The sequence below is a fragment of the Ranitomeya imitator genome, chromosome 8 (genome assembly GCF_032444005.1).
Source record: "Ranitomeya imitator isolate aRanImi1 chromosome 8, aRanImi1.pri, whole genome shotgun sequence".
Lineage (NCBI taxonomy): Eukaryota > Metazoa > Chordata > Amphibia > Anura > Dendrobatidae > Ranitomeya > Ranitomeya imitator.
This window is the reverse complement of record NC_091289.1, coordinates 148,886,672-148,907,904: the sequence shown is the minus strand read 5'-3', so window position 1 is coordinate 148,907,904 and position 21,233 is coordinate 148,886,672. Positions and strand designations below refer to the sequence as shown.

Sequence of the window (21,233 nt, the reverse complement as noted above, 5' to 3'; positions counted from 1 at the left end):
GGCCATTTTAATATATCATAGTTATCTCACTAGACAAGTCTGATTTACTAATTAAAAGCATTTAGGATTTTTTTTTCTCTATTCCTTGAGATCTTCGAGTCATGATCCTATTCAATATTTGTCATTTTGTTCATGCAGTAATGACAATTATTCATCCATTGGCAGATTAGGACAGACATGTTCATTACTACACACATGCACAGAAGACAGTGTTGTAGACTAGAAGTAAAACATTGATATGTACATTTTTCTGAACCTTTACCATTGTCAAAGGACATTTCATTGGTCTGTTGATTGGCTTGAAGGATCTGCATGCGTATGACTTCGATTTTAGTCTTGCTGTCCTGAAGCATTTGCTGGGCCGTGCCGAGCAGCTTTCTGTCCTGTCGAGAGAAGTACAAAACGATTTTACTTACTGATCGCAGAGGAGATGATGGAAATGGCGGCAAGGAGAGGGGGGATCTGGTCATCTGCAGCAGAATCACATGATGAGGACTAGCTCCAGATCAGTGGCACAGAGGGCGGCCTTGCTGCATAGTTTCCAATGTGAACAACATGCTACCAGCTCTGCGTTCGCTACATGAAACCCCATCTAATAACTCTATGCTTCAGCTGGATATTCCTAATGGGAACCAGTACCAATCAAAACATCTAAATGAGCACAATGCAAAAAACAGAAAATCTCATGTTCACAGGAAAAGATATCAAAATCCAGGTAAGGGTTCGTTCACACGACTGTGTTTGTGGGGAAAAAAAAACAACAAAAAAAAAAAAAAACGGACTGCACTCGGAGCAATGTTATTCAGCGGGGCAGTGTAGATGAACGATTTTTCACTGACTAAAGTATGCACTAGTTTCTTCCGTAAATTGGATAAGGCTTGGCCACTTGTGAGGTGCGAGCATGGCCGTGTGCTACCTGAGTGACTTCGGCGTGCTCGAATAATATGTTCCGAGTCCCTGCATCCCACCATGCTCGCTATTGGCCATTCAAGTTGGGGGGAGCCAAAAAACAAAAACAAAAAAAATTAAAACCACACGGAGCCATAGAATAGCATCCAATTGTTATGGATACACTGCAATTTTGTTACATAAGGAAACTGTAAAATGTTCCTCTTAAAAAAAAAAAAATGGATATTCTAAGAACTGCACATGGATGATAAGAGAGAAGGAAATTGTCCTACTTTTCTGGATGAAACTGAACTATTTTTTTTGTTATACGCTTGTGTGAACCTCAGGCAGAATTCGCACGCCTGAATTCACAGTTCAGGTACAAACTGACGTCCGTTCTGGCGGCAGGTCTCCTTACCCGAACTCAAAGGCCTACGAGGCTGTTAAGTTTGGGTCAGAACACTCCTGGATGTCCAGACTCAAACTGTGAACGTCGGACGTGATAAACCAGCCTAACATTGGATATCATCTCTGGTGAAAAGGAGACGCTTTGTAGGGTCTACAGCCTCGTGGCCCCTAGGTTCCGTACTCCATCATTGGTTGGGTGCCGAGGAGAGGCAGCATCATGTAGGGCTGCTGCTCTTCTACATCATTGGATAGATAAAATAGGACTTAATATTTCAGAACCTTTCCGTATAAGGAGAGCCCCCACACTTACTTTTGAAGGGCCATTCGAGTACGTCTGAATCATGTTCTCGGCTCCTTGCTTTACTTTCAGCTCAATGTCTAGCTGCTTCTGTAAAGCGATCAGTCTTCCGCTGCTCGCAGACGAGCTGCAGTCACTTTTTGGAGTGTCTGGTGTTTTAGGACAATCTGCAGGTGACAAATAAATATTTAGATCATAAATTATCTGTTCACAGACTAAATGCCCCACATTACAGATTCTACACCACTAACGTTCCAGCAGCCGGGGTGAGAGGGATGGTCCGCTACTTCCATACAGCTGAACTTTCCATGTCAGATCGGTGGGGGTCTCACATCACCATTCAGTAGTTTTCAACTCTGGAGGTAGCTGGATGGAGGGGGGGAGGGGTGTACAGCCCAGGATGTGCAGCTGAACTCCCACTCACCTGCCAAGGCCTGACCTGCAGTACCGGAGGACGACCACTAGCTTTGCAGCACAAGGAGCAACAGACTCCAAAAAAGGACAGTGAGAAATCATACTAGAGAAAAGCAGGAAAGTGCCGCAGGCAACCAAGAGAAAACGAAACGGGAGCTGAAGTGAAAAAAAAAAAAAAGGAAAGTGTCCCTTTCTAAACAGGAAATGCAAGATAAAGGCATAACGCTGCCGCACACATTCCTAATGAACTTTTCAGGAGAACGCCATGTGTTCTGAATAGGAAAAGGCGAATAAGCTGCGGCCAGGCAACTCTGATGATATTTTGCACAGTTGGTTCCATCAAAACAAGCAGGATTTAATGAGTGACGCCATTCAGGGCTTATTTGCGGTATTTTTGCACATCCTTGTACAGTACTAGTATAACCCATGACATTTCTGAACGGTCATGCACATGCTGGGCTTTTTTCTGTGCGGATTTTGAGCCTTGCTGTGTTTTCTCAAGTCGCAGTGTGTGAATTTTTTGCGTTTTTTTTTCCAGCGGTTTATCAAGTAAAAATTAATGTAAAAAGTGATTACTGTATCCAAAGCAAGGTGTGACTGTACAGTTAATGTTTTACTTTTTTAATAAGTGAATTAACTAATGGAGACGATTAACGCCGCTTATCAAGCGCAAAGTGATCACTAAATCTAGTGATCTAGTAAAAAAATGTATCTAGTAAAGAGAACACTTCACTAGAAAAACAAAAAAAACAAAAACAACACTCCACATTCAGTCTCATCTTGAAACCGCAGGAAAAGCTAAAGCTTGAGTATCCACTCATTGATCTCCTCCTAAATGAAGGATGAGCTCGCCCTAAACACCCAATGACTCCCCTGTGCATTGTTCCTCCACCAGTGACCTGAAGACGAGTAACCGGCCAAATACTACTACCAATGCTAAGAAACCAGATAACTGGCACCATGTGGAAGGATAGTAAGGACTGAGATAATGGTAATCTCCAAAAAATCACCGTCAGCGGTACGAAGGGTAAACATGAATGCAGCACAAAGCAAATAACACAAGGCCCTGCCACCCGGTGCCGCAAGGCCCTGCCACCCGGTGCCGCAAGGCCCTGCCACCCGGTGCCGCAAGGCCCTGCCACCCGGTGCCGCAAGGCCCTGCCACCCGGTACCCCAAGGCCCTGCCACCCGGTACCACAAGGCCCTGCCATCCGACGCCACAAGGCCCTGCCATCCGACGCCACAAGGCCCTGCCATCCGACAACACAAGGCCCTGCCATCCGACGCCACAAGGCCCTGCCACCCGACGCCACAAGGCCCTGCCACCCGGTACCACAAAGCCCTGCCACCCGGTGACCCAAGGCCCTGCCATCCAATGCCACAAGGCCCTGCCACCCGATGCCACAAGGGCCTGCCACCCGATGCCACAAGGCACTGCCATCCGATGCCACAAGGCCCTGCCATCCGATGCCACAAGGCCCTGCCATCCGATGCCACAAGGCCCTGCCATCCGATGCCACAAGGCTCTGCCACCCGAAGCTACAAGGCCCTGCCATCCGGTACCACAAGGCTCTGCCATCCGAAGCCACAAGGCACCGCCATCCGATGCCACAAGGCTCTGCCACCCGGTACCACAAGGCCCTGCCACCCGATGCCACAAAGCCCTGCTATCCGATGCCACAAGGCACTGCCATCCGATGCCACAAGGCACTGCCATCCGGTACCACAAGGCCCTGCCACCCGATGCCACAAGACACAGCCATCCGATGCCACAAGGCCCTGCCATCCGGTGCCACAAGGCACTGCCATCCGGTACCACAAGGCCCTGCCACCCGATGCCACAAGACACAGCCATCCGATGCCACAAGGCCCTGCCATCCGGTGCCACAAGGCACTGCCATCCGGTACCACAAGGCCCTGCCACCCGATGCCACAAGGCACCGCCATCCGATGCCACAAGGCCCTGCCATCCGGTGCCACAAGGCACTGCCATCCGATACCACAAGGCACTGCCACCCGGTACACCGCCCTCACAACAGCAATGATGCTCCTGTCCGCAATTATCATTTATCACACACAATTACCGCTTGTAGAGGGTATGAGACATTTTGATGTGTAACAGGCACCTTGATAATAATCTCATGATTTTCTAACGCTCACATATTTTTCTTCAGAAGTGCCGTGTCTCCGCACAGTATCCACAGCCGAGGATAGGTCTTGTGGTGCAACAACCGATAAATGAGTGGGACTAAATATGGCAGCACAAGGTCTACATCATTAACCCTTTAAAAAAAAGTTGTCCAGGTTTGGCAAGAGAGTCTGCAGTCACTCCATGCGGCAGCACAGATCGCACCATCAGGACTGAACGGCTTCTCCCCATACATAGAGTGACTGCAGATGTTTGTGCCAAACCTGGACACCCCATTTAGAGACCAGGCCAGACAGAAGGGGACTCATTAATTGGCCAATTTTTTTTAATTTTTATTAATTTCTGCTTTTATCAGTAGCCATACCTTTCATTTTTACCGACGTAGCTGTATGAGGTTTTGTACTTTTCTGCGGTTCAAATTAGATTAATTTTAGTGTTTTTTTTTTTTTGCAATGCAAATTTAGGAAATAAGTAATTATTGGCTTCACGTTTTTTTGGTTTCTATTTTTTCAGTTGGACGTTTCATACTAAATCTGATGAATTAATTCGCCGGGTTAGTAGTCCGGTCATATAAACCCCGAATACTTGTAAGAATTAAAGATCCCTAGGATACAATTTTTCCTCTGCTGTAATATAGCAGCCCCAGGTACGCGACGTGCACACAGCGTGGTTTTTTATGCCAGCACAGCTGCTGAGTTTTCCCAGGAGTCTCCGTTCTTGGGTTGGCTTCTTGCTGATGTTTTCTACGCCATATTTTGAAGTATAGAGAGTGGGCAGCTTCATAGCCAGAGCAGCCATAAGAATGAACGTGTCACTTATTTTAACCACTTACCAAATCCTTAAGCGGTTAAAAAAAGTGGCACCAGACAAAGCATGTGCACAGCAATGCCATTTTCACCTTGCTGTGCATTATGCTCATATTATGGGGCGCGTTTTCAGGCAGCTTCTGAGCAAAAATCAGTGTGAAAAAGAATTTGTGTGCACATAGCCTTCCAAGGAAAAACAGCCCACTGGAGTGGGACAAGTCACTGGCAAAAATGATCATGGACCGTTGGGTCCTAGAGAGGTATCAGCAGCACCAAGGCTTCTATACACCACGCAGCGCTCGGTGAGCGATATTAACCCAGAAAAATAAAAAAAGACATATGTGGTAACAAACCACTCAATTTACAATGGTGCGGGGTGAAAGCGCAGAACCAAGGGCCATAAATTTATGGTGCTTGGTCATTATGGGGATGAAACATTGCCGTGAAAGTTCAATGTTCTGGTCCATTCATGCCATATACCAACAATGGCGTAAATGCTGCGTTTTTCCACGCGTTTTGTTGCCTTTAACAGTTCAAGCAAAAAGGAATGTGAAAACTCAAACCCACCGTTCATCAAGGGATGATGCTGAAAACGTGCACGTTTTTTGGGTGCATTGTTGGTTGGCCTCTATGGAGAAGAGCAAGAAAAAGACTGCAGGTAAAAAAAAGTGTGTGTCAAATCTGCACCGAAAACACAAAAAAACTCTGCAAAAACAAACAATCTGCATGATTGCTATTAGTTATTTTGGTGCAGACACAAAGAAAAAAAAAAAAGTGTACATGTCAATGTACCTTAGTGATCACCGATCGGCAATATAACAAAACTTGCGTGGTGCTAGTTTACCTGTTTACACAGGCTTAAAGTTAGTGTTGGGGACAGGACCGTCACAAATACGATCGTTCAGTCTCAACAGGTCATCTGCAGCACAGCTTGGTTATAGTGAATGATGTCCGGACGATATTTATTATTTTTTCTGGCATAAATGATCCAATCCCATAATGAACAGCTTTTTGCGCCTATGTCGGGTGATCGTCAGCGTGTCGACACATGCGAATAACCAGGAAAGATCGTCCCATCGGTATATTGTGCACCGATGACCCATTTGTCTAAACGCGCCCTTACGGATCATACGTGCCACCACACCACAAGTCATTGGTCCATGTATACAGTCCATACCTGGCAGATCCTCGGCTTCCCGCACCACGATGTGTGCGTTTATTTCTTGCAGGCTGTTGTGTAGCTCCTCCAGTTTTTTGTTGGACTTTTTTAATATATTATCCACGTACGCCAAGTTCTTTTTATCTGTTGTAACCTTGCGTAGATTCTCCGCGCCTTCTTTAATTTTAAGTTCTTTTCTAATTTCGCGCTTGATCTGATCTTTTATTTCATCCAAATTTGGCTGTGTAAGAGGATCGGAAAAATCTAGTTTTTGATTAATGCTCAAGGGTTCGGGAGCTATGTGGCTTCTGGTGTCCTATAAAAAAAAACAAAAAAAAAAACAATGTCAGGTAGGGGATACAGTATGTATATACGAATACAACACGCGATAACACAAAAGGAACGGTCTTCGACACAGACAGTCATGACATATTGCAATATATTTTATTAGGACCATCTGCTTATTTCTCCTTCCGAGATGATCGCTCATTTTCACAATTATCAATGATAGATTAAAATCTGCATTCAGTGAAAACAGATCAACTGCAGAAAATGGCCCATTAATGTGCCCACAGGAAACGTACCCATTCCAAAGTGTGAAAAGTACGGCAAGAATGAGAATAAGGCTATGTGCGCACGTCAGGAATCTTTGCAGAAATTTTCTGACAAAAAACGGACTTTTTCAGCAGGAAATCTGCATGCGTTTTTCTTGCGTTTTTTCCCGATTCCCAATGCATTAAATAGCGGGAAATCAGCAAAAAAATCCACAAAATTAATTAGCATGCTGAGTTTTAGTTTTTTTTAATCGCGGAAAAAAACGCAACATGTGCACAAAAATTGCGGAATGCATTAAAAATGATGGGATGCTTAATGTATGCGGTTTTTTAAGCATTTTTGTGGTGGAAAATTGCCGAAAAAAGGCGCAAAAAATCCGGAACGTGGGCATATAGCCTAAGCCTTAAACCATTTCTACAGCAGAAGCCTACGTGTACATATAATGTCGTCTTCTTCTGCACGTCTGAATACAGAGCAAGAACCGTAGACAATCGCTATCGGAAGTTGGCACCTCTCATACCAGGATCTGGCCACAATTGGATTATAATTATTTCAGGAGAAAGCCCTCTTCTGTTCCACACTCTTTACAAGCCGGAGTGTGCTGGGAGCAGCTGATGAAACCATCACTGAAAATTTAATGGTGGCGGATCTTATATCTCAGACCTCACATTTCAGTGCACCCCGCTAACACACGTGTAGCACTAACACACACCTGCCATTCATACTAGATATGAAGATAAAGGGTTAATTTGCAGGTTAGCAGCGGCTGGCGCCTGTATGCAGCATTTGGTATTCGGTCATGGGGGAGAATAGAGACCGCACATCTGCAGGTTAACAGCGTTATTTCTCGTGACAAATTCCCTTTAAGCAAAGGAGTTGGAAAACCCCAATCTAAGGCTCTGTTCACACTGGGCGTTTTTGCAGCTTTTTTAATGTTCATTTTCAGCCGCATTTGACTGTACCAGCTAGGTCTCAGATTTCAGAAATCTCGTGCACACAGCTTGTTTTTTTGTTTTTGTCATCAGTATTCTGCTCTTTGCTTGTTATTTTTGGACAGAGCATGTCACTTATTTTCAGCGTTTTTCACTCATTGAATCGAAAGGGGGAAAAAAACGCAGCAAAACCTGCATTTTTGCTGCAGCTTCTTTCCTGCCACACACAAAGGTTTTGTTGTAGGAAAAAAAAAAAAAAAACACGCAACAAAACCTCCCGGTGTGAACTTGGCCATAAGCATCGGATGAGAATCGTTGCCCCTTTTTTCCGCCTCCAAAACCCAATGTGTTGGCAGGAAAAACAGCATAAAATACAAACGTTTTTTGTTGCATATTTTCTGCCACTCAATTAGAGAGTGTGAAATACGCTGCAAGAGTTGACACGCTGCAGATCGGAATCTATTGCAAATCTGCAAGACAAAATAAGCAAAAGGTGCACGAGGTTTCACTTTGCTGATACTGTAAAACAATTCGTATTTTTTGCATCAAATTTGTGCGGGAAAAAAAAACAAAAAAACACAAATGCAATGTGTGCACGCAGCCTTATAGTGCGTCCACAGAAAGCAGAAACCCTGCAGATTTGCCATGTGGGACTGTACACAGTAACTGTGCAGAGGATTACAGGATTATGGTACCAGCCACGTGGATGAGATCTGAACAAATGTCTGATTTCACATGAAATTTCACCACTTTCACTGTAGAAGTGAAATCAGCAGGACGATTTTCACCAGAATTCCCACCCTGTGCGGATGGAGCGCAGGTAGCGACAATGTGGCTGCCACAATGGGCATCCGGATAATAGTAAGAAATGTCACTTCCAACCGGAGGATCACAGGCGATGGCAGCAGCAGCACGGTGGAGGGGACAGATCAGACATTCCTGTGCAGTTACCGAGTCACAAGAAATGGTTTCAGCAGTTTATGTAGAATCCTATAAATAGCCACGTCTGGGAACAATGGCCGAGCGCCCGGCGTCCTGCACATGATGAAGTGTCGGCCGCCTCTCACCAATCCACTGCTGCTGATACATCAGCGATCTGCCGCAGATTAGCGTATGAGCCTCCGACTATCAACCCAACATCTACCTCTGACTACAAGCACACGTTTAGGAAAGGAAAGGCCAAGATATCAAAATACCAGAGATACATGATATTGTAGCAGCCCAAATTTGATTTAAAAGTTAATTCTTTAATTTAATTAATTTCCTCGCACGAGTGATATACAACTTTGCAATTTTACTTTTGATTCAAAACCCTCTCCATTCTCAAGAACAGAGAACTCCACTGGTGGCCAGTATCCTAGGCTTGGAGTGCAGCGCTTACAAGCTCTTTACTATACACTCCTATAGCGCGCCAATGTACGAGTGGTTTTTCTAATCTAAAACCTCAGTATCCAGGTAAATTGCCGTGTTGGCACTTTGCGATAAAGAAGTGGGTTTTGGACTGCAGTTTGGGCACTTGGTCGCTACAAGGTTCGCCATCACGGAGACAGCCATACCACACCAAAACATTAATAGATCACATCTCCCTCATCTCTGCTTCACATCAGCACCATTTATAATTGTTATTTTATTTTGTTAGTCTTTTAGGAGGTTGAAAAATGTAGCAGTAATTTTTCATTTTTTCAAGAAAATTTGCAAAATGTATTTTTTGAGGGACCTATATATTGGAAAACATCCAGAAGTGATACCATTTTAAAAACAGCACCTCCCGACATATTGAAAACCGCTGTCAGGTTGTTTATTTACCCTTCAGGTGATTCTCAGGAATTAAAGGGAACCCGTCACCCACAAAATGGAAGGTGGGCTAAGCCCACCGGCATCAGGGGCTAATCTACAGTATTCTCTAATGCTATAGATAAGCCCCCGATGTATCCTGAAAGATGAGAAAAAGAGGTTAGATTATACTTACCCAGGGGCGGTCCCGGTCCGATGGGTGTCGCGGTCCGAGGCCTCCAATCTGCTTACAATGACGTCCTCTTCTTGTCTTCACGCTCTGGCGCAAGTGTACTTTGTCTGTCCTGTTGATGGCAGAGCAAAGTACTGCTATGCGCAGGCGCTGGGAAGGGTCAGAGAGGCCTGGCGCCTGCGCACTGCAGGACTTTACTCTACCCTCAACAGGGCAGAGAAAGTATGCCTGCGCTGGAGCCGCAGCGTGAAGATAAGAAGAGGACGTCATTGGTAAGAAGATGGGAGGCCTCGGACCGCGACGCCCATCGGACCGGACCGCCCCTGGGTGAGTATAATATAACCTCTTTTTCTCCTCTTTCAGGATACATCGGGAGCTTATCTATAGCATTACAGAATGCTGTAGATAAGCCCCTGATGCTGGTGGGCTTAGCTCGCCTTCGATTTTGGGGGTGACAGGTTCCCTTTAACGCAAAGTGACATAACAGGAATGAAAAAGTGTATTTTTACCACCTAAATGTCGGTAACATTTGAACAGGTCACTATAGCAGACTCAAAGGCCGTTTTTCGGCCATGAATTGCAATGGCAAACACCAGGACCACACGATCATGATCTCAGGGTGCCCATGGGGTTAAAGAGGAAGCCTACACTGTTAACCATTTATAAAATGCAGTCATTATTAACAGCAGTATCTAAGGGATTAAACGGCCATGGTTGGTGCAAACACTGATCATGGCTGATGCAGCATGTTGTCAGCTATATTGGACAGCTGGATTGTCACCTGTACGGGGATGCTAGTCTCTTATGTATCAGGTCAGTGAAAAGACGTACTGGCGGTCATTAAGGGGTTAAATAGCAGAGGAGGTTAGTGAATTAAACATGAGTTCTGAAACCACAAAATATGTCGATCTTTAAAAGAGACTTCAATCATTTATCTACAAACGTTCTGTTATCCTATCCCCGCATTAGTCACCCGGGTGTAGCACAGAAGAGACGGATGAAGAACAGTCCTAGCTGGCCACGAGCATCTGACTGTGACCAGTACAAGGTATACACTGGTACAGATCCCGCTGCACATGTGGAAGAGGCACAGGACAGACTTACAGCCATGGTGCAGATCAGTAGTATAAAACATGTACGTAAGAGGTAAATATGGGCAGCGAATGCCACATGCCGGCACAATATCTCCAGAGAAGGCCACAGGACCACTGGTACTGAAGCAGTGGGCAGATTTAGAACAGAAGGTAAGGGACATTTGCCATTATAGGCAGAACAATGAAGTTCTTGGCAATTTTCTGCTAGGAAACCGTGGGTCCTGGCATTCATATGGATGTTACTTTGACATGAATCAACTAAATGAACGTTGGTGCAGCCAAGTACTCCCGTCACATAACGATGTGGCCCCAACAGGAGAAGTAGGATGTCCTTTCAACAATGTAAAAACTGTTCTGGAATGGTTTGAGGACGTCTCACCAAATTCCCCAGATCTCAATTGTATCGAGGATCTGTGGGATGTGCCGGAGAACCCAAATCCGATCCATGGAGGTCACAACACGTAGGTTAGGCCTTCCATAGACTTTAGATAGCTGCTGGCCATTCTCTCCCAGCTGTGATATACACAAGAGCACTCACTCTGCCAAGGCTCCGGTTTTCTCTATTAGAGAGTCGCTGCCAGACATCTCTGGTGGTGGCTTCTCAGAGAATAAAAGAAATGGCAATCCAAAAATCGGACTTGCCAGATCCTTCTGTACCCCGATATAACCTGTTGGAGGCACCCACACACATTAAATTGTCCGATGAACCCATCAACAATGGAGGTTTTGGTTGACATTAATGTGTATTGAGTCAGATACCACAGGATACCTTCTGAGATCTCGTGGAGTCTGTGCTCAGGTGACAGCATGACGGGCTCTGCACATAAGATTTCGGGTGGCCAACAACCTTGCAGCATAATCCCTGGCATTACTAGTGCCACTCATCCACATAAGCGCAGCAATGTAAAGGATGTGACACTAATTAGGAGGTGTCTCCACAGGGCCACATCATTTCCTTGCCTGTTCCGGTCTACTCTTTCTAAGGAAACCAATGAGGAAAGTGTTTATATCATGGGAAGCGGCACCATCGCCTTCACGATACAGCTTTCCTTGCTCCTCTTCCCTCTGTAAAGTGAAGGTGCATACGACGCCATGCATCAAATACTGCGCTGCGACCCTGACGGTGCGACAGTCCTTAGGAAAGAGGACCGGACCGCTCTCCTGAGAGATCAGATAGATTTCCCCATTTTATTTTTCTTTATTGTACGGTTCCTGGGCTAAAACTCCTGGGAATGCATAAATGTACATGAAGAATTGCAACACGCGTTTGTCAGCTTAAAGGGAACGTATTCTTGGTGTGGCACAATAAAATAACAACTGACCAGGGCTGTGGAGTCGCAGCCGCAGCACATTTTGGTGGAGTCAGAGTCATGGAAATTGAGGAGTCGGAGGTTTGGCTTACAGACTTCCACAGCCCTGCAGCTGACTATTTAGGGACACATTATACTGACGGGGGAGCCCAGTTGTAAATATATGCTTGGATTTCCAGGAGGAATAGCAGAGGAACAGCACAATGTACAGATACAGTTGTCAAGAGAGCCGGCAGGACTTAATCTGGATTAACCTACACAACGCTTTAATGTAAATGACCAGAACAGCAGCTCTACCTTCTACTAAACATCCAGCAGTAAATAAATCGCATAGTGCATGAAAATAATATACGATACTTAGTTAACATGTTTGTTGATCAAGGGTATTGAAGGGTATTTATTCATTATGTTTCTGTCTTTGGTTTCTTCTACTAAACATGCATGGAAATAAAGAGATCTGAGCGGCGCTGTGGTGTAAGGAGCCCCCGGCGCAGACAATGGGCCACTGGCATTACAGGAGAATGTGCATATTTCCCAGCTGAGTAATCGCCATTGTGGGATGATCCAGGTTAAGAAGCGGCATCAGAGGCAGAATTTACATTCAGAAATGTTAGTAACCAGAGCGTCCCGGTTTGCAGTTCCTGGAAGCGCTTTCTTGTACAAAGACCCGAGCTGTGATTCAGATTGAGTTAAATCCTAGGATTCTGGCTAGAACGTAGCAGACTAATACGTCAGTCTATTAAGTCTGGGATTCCTGCTGCCAGCGATTCGTTCTCCACTTCTACAGGCCAATATCACAGCCCAGAACAAAGTGAGAACGATTTGGCGCATCCACAGGTTGTCTGCGCGGCGCTGACCCTGCGCCGATCTGCCAGGGAGGATGGCACGCACCGAGGACGACCGCCAGTCCCGGAAAAACAGAGGGTCTGTAACGCCCGGGAAACCACCCGGAAATATAGACGTTGGGTATAAGCGCACGCCGGTTTTTAGTTTCTGGCATACACGCCGAGTATTACCTGCAAAAGACGCCGTGTGCACATACCCTAAAGAGTAAGAATTCACTAAAGTCAAGGAGAACTCCATTTATAGCCAAGAAAGAGGAGCGCACGGAGCTTCACACGGGCAGGAACGCCTGCACTGTGTATGAACACGGCTGAACAGTAAGGCCTTGTTCACAAGTCACTTTTTTTTTTTTCACTGTACTGCATACGTTTTTCCCATATGTCCAGTTTTACAATCTAGGTGTGATCCGGATACTGCCATCCATGCACAGACTGTCTGAAATAAGCCTGAAAGACCTCAGTTTTTTTTTTTATATATAATGTATGAAAAAAAGACCGAGTTTCATCAGTGATTTTCGAAAGTGCACTTAGTGATGAAAAGAAAAAAAAAAGTTTCTCTCCCTTCTAGTGAAAACGGACCGCACAACTCAGACTTGCATTGCCGATTATGATCTGTCACTCGACTCAATCTCTGACATGCTTCTGCGATTTTGCACGGACCACTAGGTCCAAGGAAGAAAAAAAAAAAAAAATCAGACATGTCAAAAGCCCCATAGACCATCATAGGTACAAATGCTATCAGTGAAAAACATGGATCGCACTGATACAAAAACCTGACGTCTGAACGAGGCCTTAGAAGAGTGCAAAAATATAATGAGCCAAATAATCGAAGTGCCCAAACTCCTCCTGACAGCTAGTGTTTGCACTCAGTGAATGTACAATATTTTATGGAAAATTACAACATCTCATCCCATGTATGAGCCTGTACAGAGGCACAATGTCATGTGCAGATTGGTGGCACACAATGAGGCTCCCCGTGGCCGCCTGTCACACAGCACAATGTGCCGTCCTCTTTAATAAGGAAACCTTTTAGAAGACACTGACAGCTGCTCCTTCATTTCTCCCCTGCAGTTCTTCCTTTTAAAGCTCCTTAGAACAGATGTCCGGCTTACCTTATTAAATATGGACTTCAATATTTATAAAGATGGAGCAATACGTGTCCTGCAAAGCCATCTACTTCGCAGAGGAGGGGTGCATAAAAAATATATAAACTTTTTTTTTAATTTTAAAAAAATATCTAGACTTCAGAAAATGATCACTTATATTAGAAAGGATGCTATATTGGGAAAACCTGTAGCTTGTGCAGATTGCCATACACATGCATCACCAGAATAAACACACTGTATTGCAGTGCCATACACCCCACCTCCCCCAATAGTACGGAGTAGAGGGGGTACAAATCAATTCACAAAACTCGGCGCAAAGGCCAGGCCAGTAATCTGTGGCTATCGGATTCTGTCCAGCGGCCCTGGGCCATTTGCACCATCTTGAGATAGGGATGTTTAGAAATGCACAAGGTCATAAAGGGGTATTCAGGAAAATGGCCGCGGGAGGCCGCGCGTGCGCAGATGGAGATCGCGGCGGCCATTTTCCTGAAGCCCCGGGAAGCAGAGCGCTCCATCTGCGCACGCGCGGCCTCCGGAAAATGGCCGCCACCACCGATAACAAGAGGATTCACCCGGCTCTGCTGCATACCGGGCCTGCTGCATCACCATACCGGGGAAAGGGACCCCGCTTACTGCGCCTCCTCTGCCGCCACACCCCCGCAACCGCACCTCTGCCACCGGACCTCTGCCACCTAGGTAAGCCTGCATTGCGACTATTAGACGCACCCCCCATTTTCCCCCCTTTTTTGGGGGGGAAAAAGTGCGTCTTTTAGTCCGAAAAATACGGTAACTTTGACATAGTGGGAATAACCGAGACATGGTTAGATGAAAGCTATGACTGGGCAGTTAACTTACAGGGTTACAGTCTGTTTAGAAAGGATCGTAAAAATCGGAGAGGAGGAGGGGTTTGTCTCTATGTAAAGTCTTGTCTAAAGTCCACTTTAAGGGAGGATATTAGCGAAGGAAATGAGGATGTCGAGTCCATATGGGTCGAAATTCATGGAGGGAAAAATGGTAATAAAATTCTCATTGGGGTCTGTTACAAACCCCCAAATATAACAGAAATCATGGAAAGTCTACTTCTAAAGCAGATAGATGAAGCTGCAACCCATAATGAGGTCCTGGTTATGGGGGACTTTAACTACCCGGATATTAACTGGGAAACAGAAACCTGTGAAACCCATAAAGGCAACAGGTTTCTGCTAATAACCAAGAAAAATTATCTTTCACAATTGGTGCAGAATCCAACCAGAGGAGCAGCACTTTTAGACCTAATACTATCTAATAGACCTGACAGAATATCAAATCTGCAGGTGGTTGGGCATTTAGGAAATAGCGACCACAATATTGTACAGTTTCACCTGTCTTTCACTAGGGGGACTTGTCAGGGAGTCACAAAAACACTGAACTTTAGGAAGGCAAAGTTTGACCAGCTTAGAGATGCCCTTAATCTGGTAGACTGGGACAATATCCTCAGAAATAAGAATACAGATAATAAATGGAAAATGTTTAAGAACATCCTAAATAGGCAGTGTAAGCGGTTTATACCTTGTGGGAATAAAAGGACTAGAAATAAGAAAAACCCAATGTGGCTAAACAAAGAAGTAAGACAGGCAATTAACAGTAAAAAGAAAGCATTTGCACTACTAAAGCAGGATGGCACCATTGAAGCTCTAAAAAACTATAGGGAGAAAAATACTTTATCTAAAAAACTAATTAACCCCTTCATGACCCAGCCTATTTTGACCTTAAAGACCTTGCCGTTTTTTGCAATTCTGACCAGTGTCCCTTCATGAGGTAATAACTCAGGAACGCTTCAATGGATCCTAGCGGTTCTGAGATTGTTTTTTCGTGCCATATTGGGCTTCATGTTAGTGGTAAATTTAGGTCAATAAATTCTGTGTTTATTTGTGATAAAAACGGAAATTTGGCGAAAATTTTGAAAATTTCGCAATTTTCACATTTTGAATTTTTATTCTGTTAAACCAGAGAGTTATGTGACACAAAATAGTTAATAAATAACATTTCCCACACGTCTACTTTACATCAGCACAATTTTGGAAACAAAATTTTTTTTTGCTAGGAAGTTATAAGGGTTAAAATTTGACCAGCGATTTCTCATTTTTACAACGAAATTTACAAAACCATTTTTTTTAGGGACCACCTCACATTTGAAGTCAGTTTGAGGGGTCTATATGGCTGAAAATACCCAAAAGTGACACCATTCTAAAAACTGCACCCCTCAAGGTGCACAAAACCACATTCAAGAAGTTTATTAACCCTTCAGGTGCTTCACAGCAGCAGAAGCAACATGGAAGGAAAAAATGAACATTTAACTTTTTAGTCACAAAAATGATTTTTCAGCAACAATTTTTTTATTTTCCCAATGGTAAAAGGAGAAACTGAACCACGTACGTTGTTGTCCAATTTGTCCTGAGTACGCTGATACCTCATATGTGGGGGTAAACCACTGTTTGGGCGCACGGCAGGGCTTGGAAGGGAAGGAGCGCCATTTGACTTTTTGAATGAAAAATTGGCTGCACTCTTTAGCGGACACCATGTCACATTTGGAGAGCCCCCGTGTGCCTAAAAATTGGAGCTCCCCCACAAGTGACCCCATTTTGGAAACTAGACGCCCCAAGGAACTTATCTAGATGCATAGTGAGCCCTTTAAACCCCCAGGTGCTTCACAAATTGATCCGTAAAAATGAAAAAGTACTTTTTTTTCACAAAAAAATTCTTTTAGCCTCAATTTTTTCATTTTCACATGGACAACAGGATAAAATGGATCCTAAAATTTGTTTGGCAATTTCTCCTGAGTACACCGATACTTCACATGTGGGGGTAAACCACTGTTTGGGCACATGGTAAGGCTCGGAAGGGAAGGAGCGCCATTTGACTTTTTGAATGAAAAATTATCTCCATCGTTAGCGGACACCATGTCGCGTTTGGAGAGACCCTGTGTGCTTAAACATTGGAGCTCCCCCACAAGTGACCCCATTTTGGAAACTGGACCCCCCAAGGAACTTATCTAGATGCCTAGTGAGCACTTTAAACCCTCAGGTGCTTCACAAATTGATCCGTAAAAATGAAAAAGTACTTTTTTTTCACAAAAAATTTATTTTCGCCTCAATTTTTTCATTTTCACATGGGCAATAGGATAAAATGGATCCTAAAATTTGTTGAGCAATTTCTCCCGAGTACGCCGATACCTCATATGTGGGGGTAAACCACTGTTTGGGCACACGGCAGGGCTCGGAAGGGAAGGCGCGCCTTTTAACTTTTTGAATGGAAAATTAGCTCCAATTGTTAGCGGACACCATGTCGCATTTGGAGAGCCCCTGTGTGCCTATGCAATGGAGCTCCCCCACAAGTGACCCCATTTTGGAAACTAGACCCCCCAAGGAACTTATCTAGATGCATACTGAGCACTTTAAACCCCCAGGTGCTTCACAGAAGTTTATAATGCAGAGCCATGAAAATAAAAAATAATTTTTCTTTTCTCAAAAATGATTTTTTAGCCTGGAATTTCCTATTTTGCCAATGGTAATAGGAGAAATTGGACCACAAATGTTGTTGTCCAGTTTGTCCTGAGTATGCAGATACCCCATATGTGGGGGTAAAGCACTGTTTGGGCGCACGGCAGGGCTCAGAAGGGAAGGCACGCCATTTGGCTTTTTAAATGGAAAATTATCTCCACTCATTAGCGGACACCATGTCGCGTTTGGAGAGCCCCTGTGTGCCTAAACATTGGAGATCCCCCACAAATTACCCCATTTTGGAAACTAGACCCCCAAAGGAACTAATCTAGATGTGTAGTGAGCACTTTGAACCCTCAAGTGCTTCACAGAAGTTTATAACGCAGAGCCATGAAAATAAAAAAATAAAAATATTTTCTCAAAAATGAATTTTAGCCCGCAATTTTTTATTTTCCCAAGGGTAACAGGAGAAATTTGACCCCAAAAGTTGTTGTCCAGTTTCTCCTGAGTACGCTGATACCCCATATGTGGGGGTAAACCACTGTTTAGGCACATGCTGGGGCTCGGAAGTGAAGTAGTGACGTTTTGAAATGCAGACTTTGATGGACTGCTCTGTGGGCGTCACGTTGCGTTTGCAGAGCCCCTGATGTGGCTAAACAGTAGAAACCCCCCACAAGTGACCCCATTTTGGAAACTAGACCCCGAAAGGAACTTATCTAGATGTGAGGTGAGCACTTTGAACCCCCAAGTGCTTCACAGAAGTTCATAACACAGAGCAGTGAAAATAATAAATACGTTTTCTTTCCTCAAAAATAATTTTTTAGCCCAGAATTTTTTATTTTCCCAAGGGTTACAGGAGAAATTGGACCACAAAAGTTGTTGTCCAGTTTCTCCTGAGTACGCTGATACCCCATGTGTGGGGGTAAACCACTGTTTGGGCACACGTGGGGGCTCAGAAGGGAAGTAGTGACTTTTGAAATGCAGACTTTGATGGAATGGTCTGCGGGCGTCACATTGCGTTTGCAGAGCCCCTGGTGTGCCTAAACAGTAGAAACCCCCCACAAGTGACCCCATTTTGGAAACTAGACCCCCAAAGGAACTTATCTAGATGTGTGGTGAGCACTTTCAACCCCCAAGTGCTTTACAGAAGTTTATAACGCAGAGCCGTGAAAATAATAAATACGTTTTCTTTCCTCAAAAATAATTTTTTAGCCCAGAATTTTTTATTTTCCCAAGGGTTACAGGAGAAATTGGACCACAAAAGTTGTTGTCCAGTTTCTCCTGAGTACGCTGATGCCCCATGTGTGGGGGTAAACCACTGTTTGGGCACACGTGGGGGCTCAGAAGGGAAGTAGTGACTTTTGAAATGCAGACTTTGATGGAATGGTCTGCGGGCGTCACGTTGCGTTTGCAGAGCCCCTGGTGTGCCTAAACAGTAGAAACCCCCCACAAGTGACCCCATTTTGGAAACTAGACCCCCCAAGGAACTTATCTAGATATGTGGTGAGCACTTTGAACCCCCAAGTGCTTCACAGACGTTTACAACGCAGAGCCGTGAAAATAAAAAATCATTTTTCTTTCCTCAAAAATGATGTTTTAGCAAGCAATTTTTTATTTTCTCAAGGGTAACAGGAGAAATTGGACCCCAGTAATTGTTGCGCAGTTTGTCCTGAGTATGCTGGTACCCCATATGTGGGGGTAAACCACTGTTTGGGCACACGTCGGGGTTCGGAAGTGAGGGAGCACCATTTGAATTTTTGAATACAAGATTGGCTGGAATCAATGGTGGCGCCATGTTGCGTTTGGAGACCCCCTGAAGTGCCTAAACAGTGGAAACCCCTCAATTCTACCTCCAACACACCCCTAACCCTTATCCCAACTGTAGCCGTAACCCTAATCACAACCCTAACCCCAACACACCCCTAACCACAGCCCTAACCCCAACACACCCCTAACCATAACCACAACCCTAATTCCAACCCAACTCTAAGGCTATGTGCCCACGTTGCGGATTCGTATGAGATTTTTCAGCATCATTTTTGAAAAATCCGCGGGTAAAAGGCACTGCGTTTTACCTGTGGATTTACCGTGGATTTCCAGTGTTTTTTGTGCGGATTTCACCTGTGGATTCCTATTGAGGAACAGGTGTAAAACGCTGCGGAATCCGCACAAAGAATTGGCATGCTGCGGAAAATACAACGCAGCGTTCCCGCGCGGTATTTTCCGCACCATGGGCACAGCGGATTTGGTTTTCCATATGTTTACATGGTACTGTAAACCTGATGGAACACTGCTGCGGATCCGCAGCGGCCAATCCGCACCGTGTGCACATAGCCTAATTCTAAAGGTATGTGCACACGCTGCCGAAAACGCTGCGGATCCGCAGCAGTTTCCCATGAGTTTACAGTTCAATGTAAACCTATGGGAACCAAAAATCGCTGTACACATGCTGCGGAAAAACTGCACGGAAACGCAGCGGTTTACATTCCGCAGCATGTCACTTCTTTCTGCGGATTCCGCAGCGGTTTTACAACTGCTCCAATAGAAAATCGCAGTTGTAAAACCGCAGTGAAATGCGCAGAAAAACCGCGGTAAATCCACGATAAATCGGCAGCGGTTTAGCACTGTGGATTTTTCAAATCCGCTGCGGAAAAATCCGCATAGGACCAGAATACGTGTGCACATACCGAAACCCTAACCCTAGCCCTAACCCTACCCCTAACCCTACCCCTAACCCTAACCCTACCCCTAACCCTAGCCCTAACCCTACCCCTAACCCTAACCCTACCCCTAACCCTAACCCTACCCCTAACCCTACCCCTAACCCTAACCCTAGTTCTTACCCCAACCTTAGTGAAAAAAAAAAAAATTCTTTATTTTTTTATTGTCCCTATCTATGGGGGTGACAAAGGGGGGGGTCATTTACTATTTTTTTTATTTTGATCACTGAGATAGGTTATATCTCAGTGATCAAAATTCACTCTGGAACGAATCTGCCGGCCGGCAGATTCGGCGGGCGCACTGCACATGCGCCCGCCATTTTGGAAGATGGCGGCGCCCAGGGAGAAGACGGACGGGACCTCGGGCGGCCAGGTAAGTATAAGGGGGGGGAGATCAGGGCACGGGGGGGGCGTCGGAGCACGGGGGGGTGGATCGGATCATGGGGGGGGGTGGATCGGAACACGGGAGGGAGGATTGGAGCACGGGGAAGGATTGGAGCACGGGGGGAGGGATCGCTGTGCGGGGGGGGGGGTGGATCGGAGCACGGGGGGGTCGCTGTGTGCGGGGGGGGGATCGGAGTGCGGGGGGGTTTGATTGGAGCGCGGGGGGTGTGATTGGTGCACGGGGAAGCGGACAGGAGGACGGGGGAGCGGAGCACAGGACGGAGGGGAGCGGACCACAGATCGGGGGGCTGGGGGGGCGATCGGTGGGGTGGGGTGGGTGCACATAAGTGTTTCCAGCCATGGCCGATGATATTGCAGCATCGGCCATGGCTGGATTGTAATATTTCACCAGTTTTTTAGGTGAAATATTACAAATCGCTCTGATTGGCAGTTTCACTTTCAACAGCCAATCAGAGCGATCGTAGCCACGAGGGGGTGAAGCCACCCCCCCTGGGCTAAACTACCACTCCCCCTGTCCCTGCAGATCGGGTGAAATGGGAGTTAACCCTTTCACCCGGCCTGCAGGGACGCGATCTTTCCATGACGCATATGCTGCGTCATGGGTCGGAATGGCACCGACTTTCATGACGCAGCGTATGCGTCAAAGGTCGGGAAGGGGTTAAAGCTGCCAAAAAGGAAACAGAGAAGCACATTGCTAAGGAG

At 45.5% G+C, this 21,233-nt stretch overlaps 1 protein-coding gene across 2 annotated transcripts in view; it reads right to left on the bottom strand.

The window, feature by feature from the left end:
- The window catches only part of PKN2 (protein kinase N2), a 166,417-nt gene that overhangs the window by 44,020 nt on the left and 101,164 nt on the right, over positions 1 to 21,233 (bottom strand). Inside the window, exons 2-4 of one of the 2 annotated variants that reach the window (XM_069737523.1) lie at positions 6,141 to 6,438; positions 1,607 to 1,761; positions 245 to 383 (exon numbers count right to left, since the gene is read on the bottom strand). In XM_069737523.1, coding sequence (XP_069593624.1) covers positions 245 to 383; positions 1,607 to 1,761; positions 6,141 to 6,438 — 592 coding nt within the window. The remainder of the gene's footprint in view (positions 1 to 244; positions 384 to 1,606; positions 1,762 to 6,140; positions 6,439 to 21,233) is intronic. The other variant, XM_069737524.1, reaches the window with a different exon arrangement.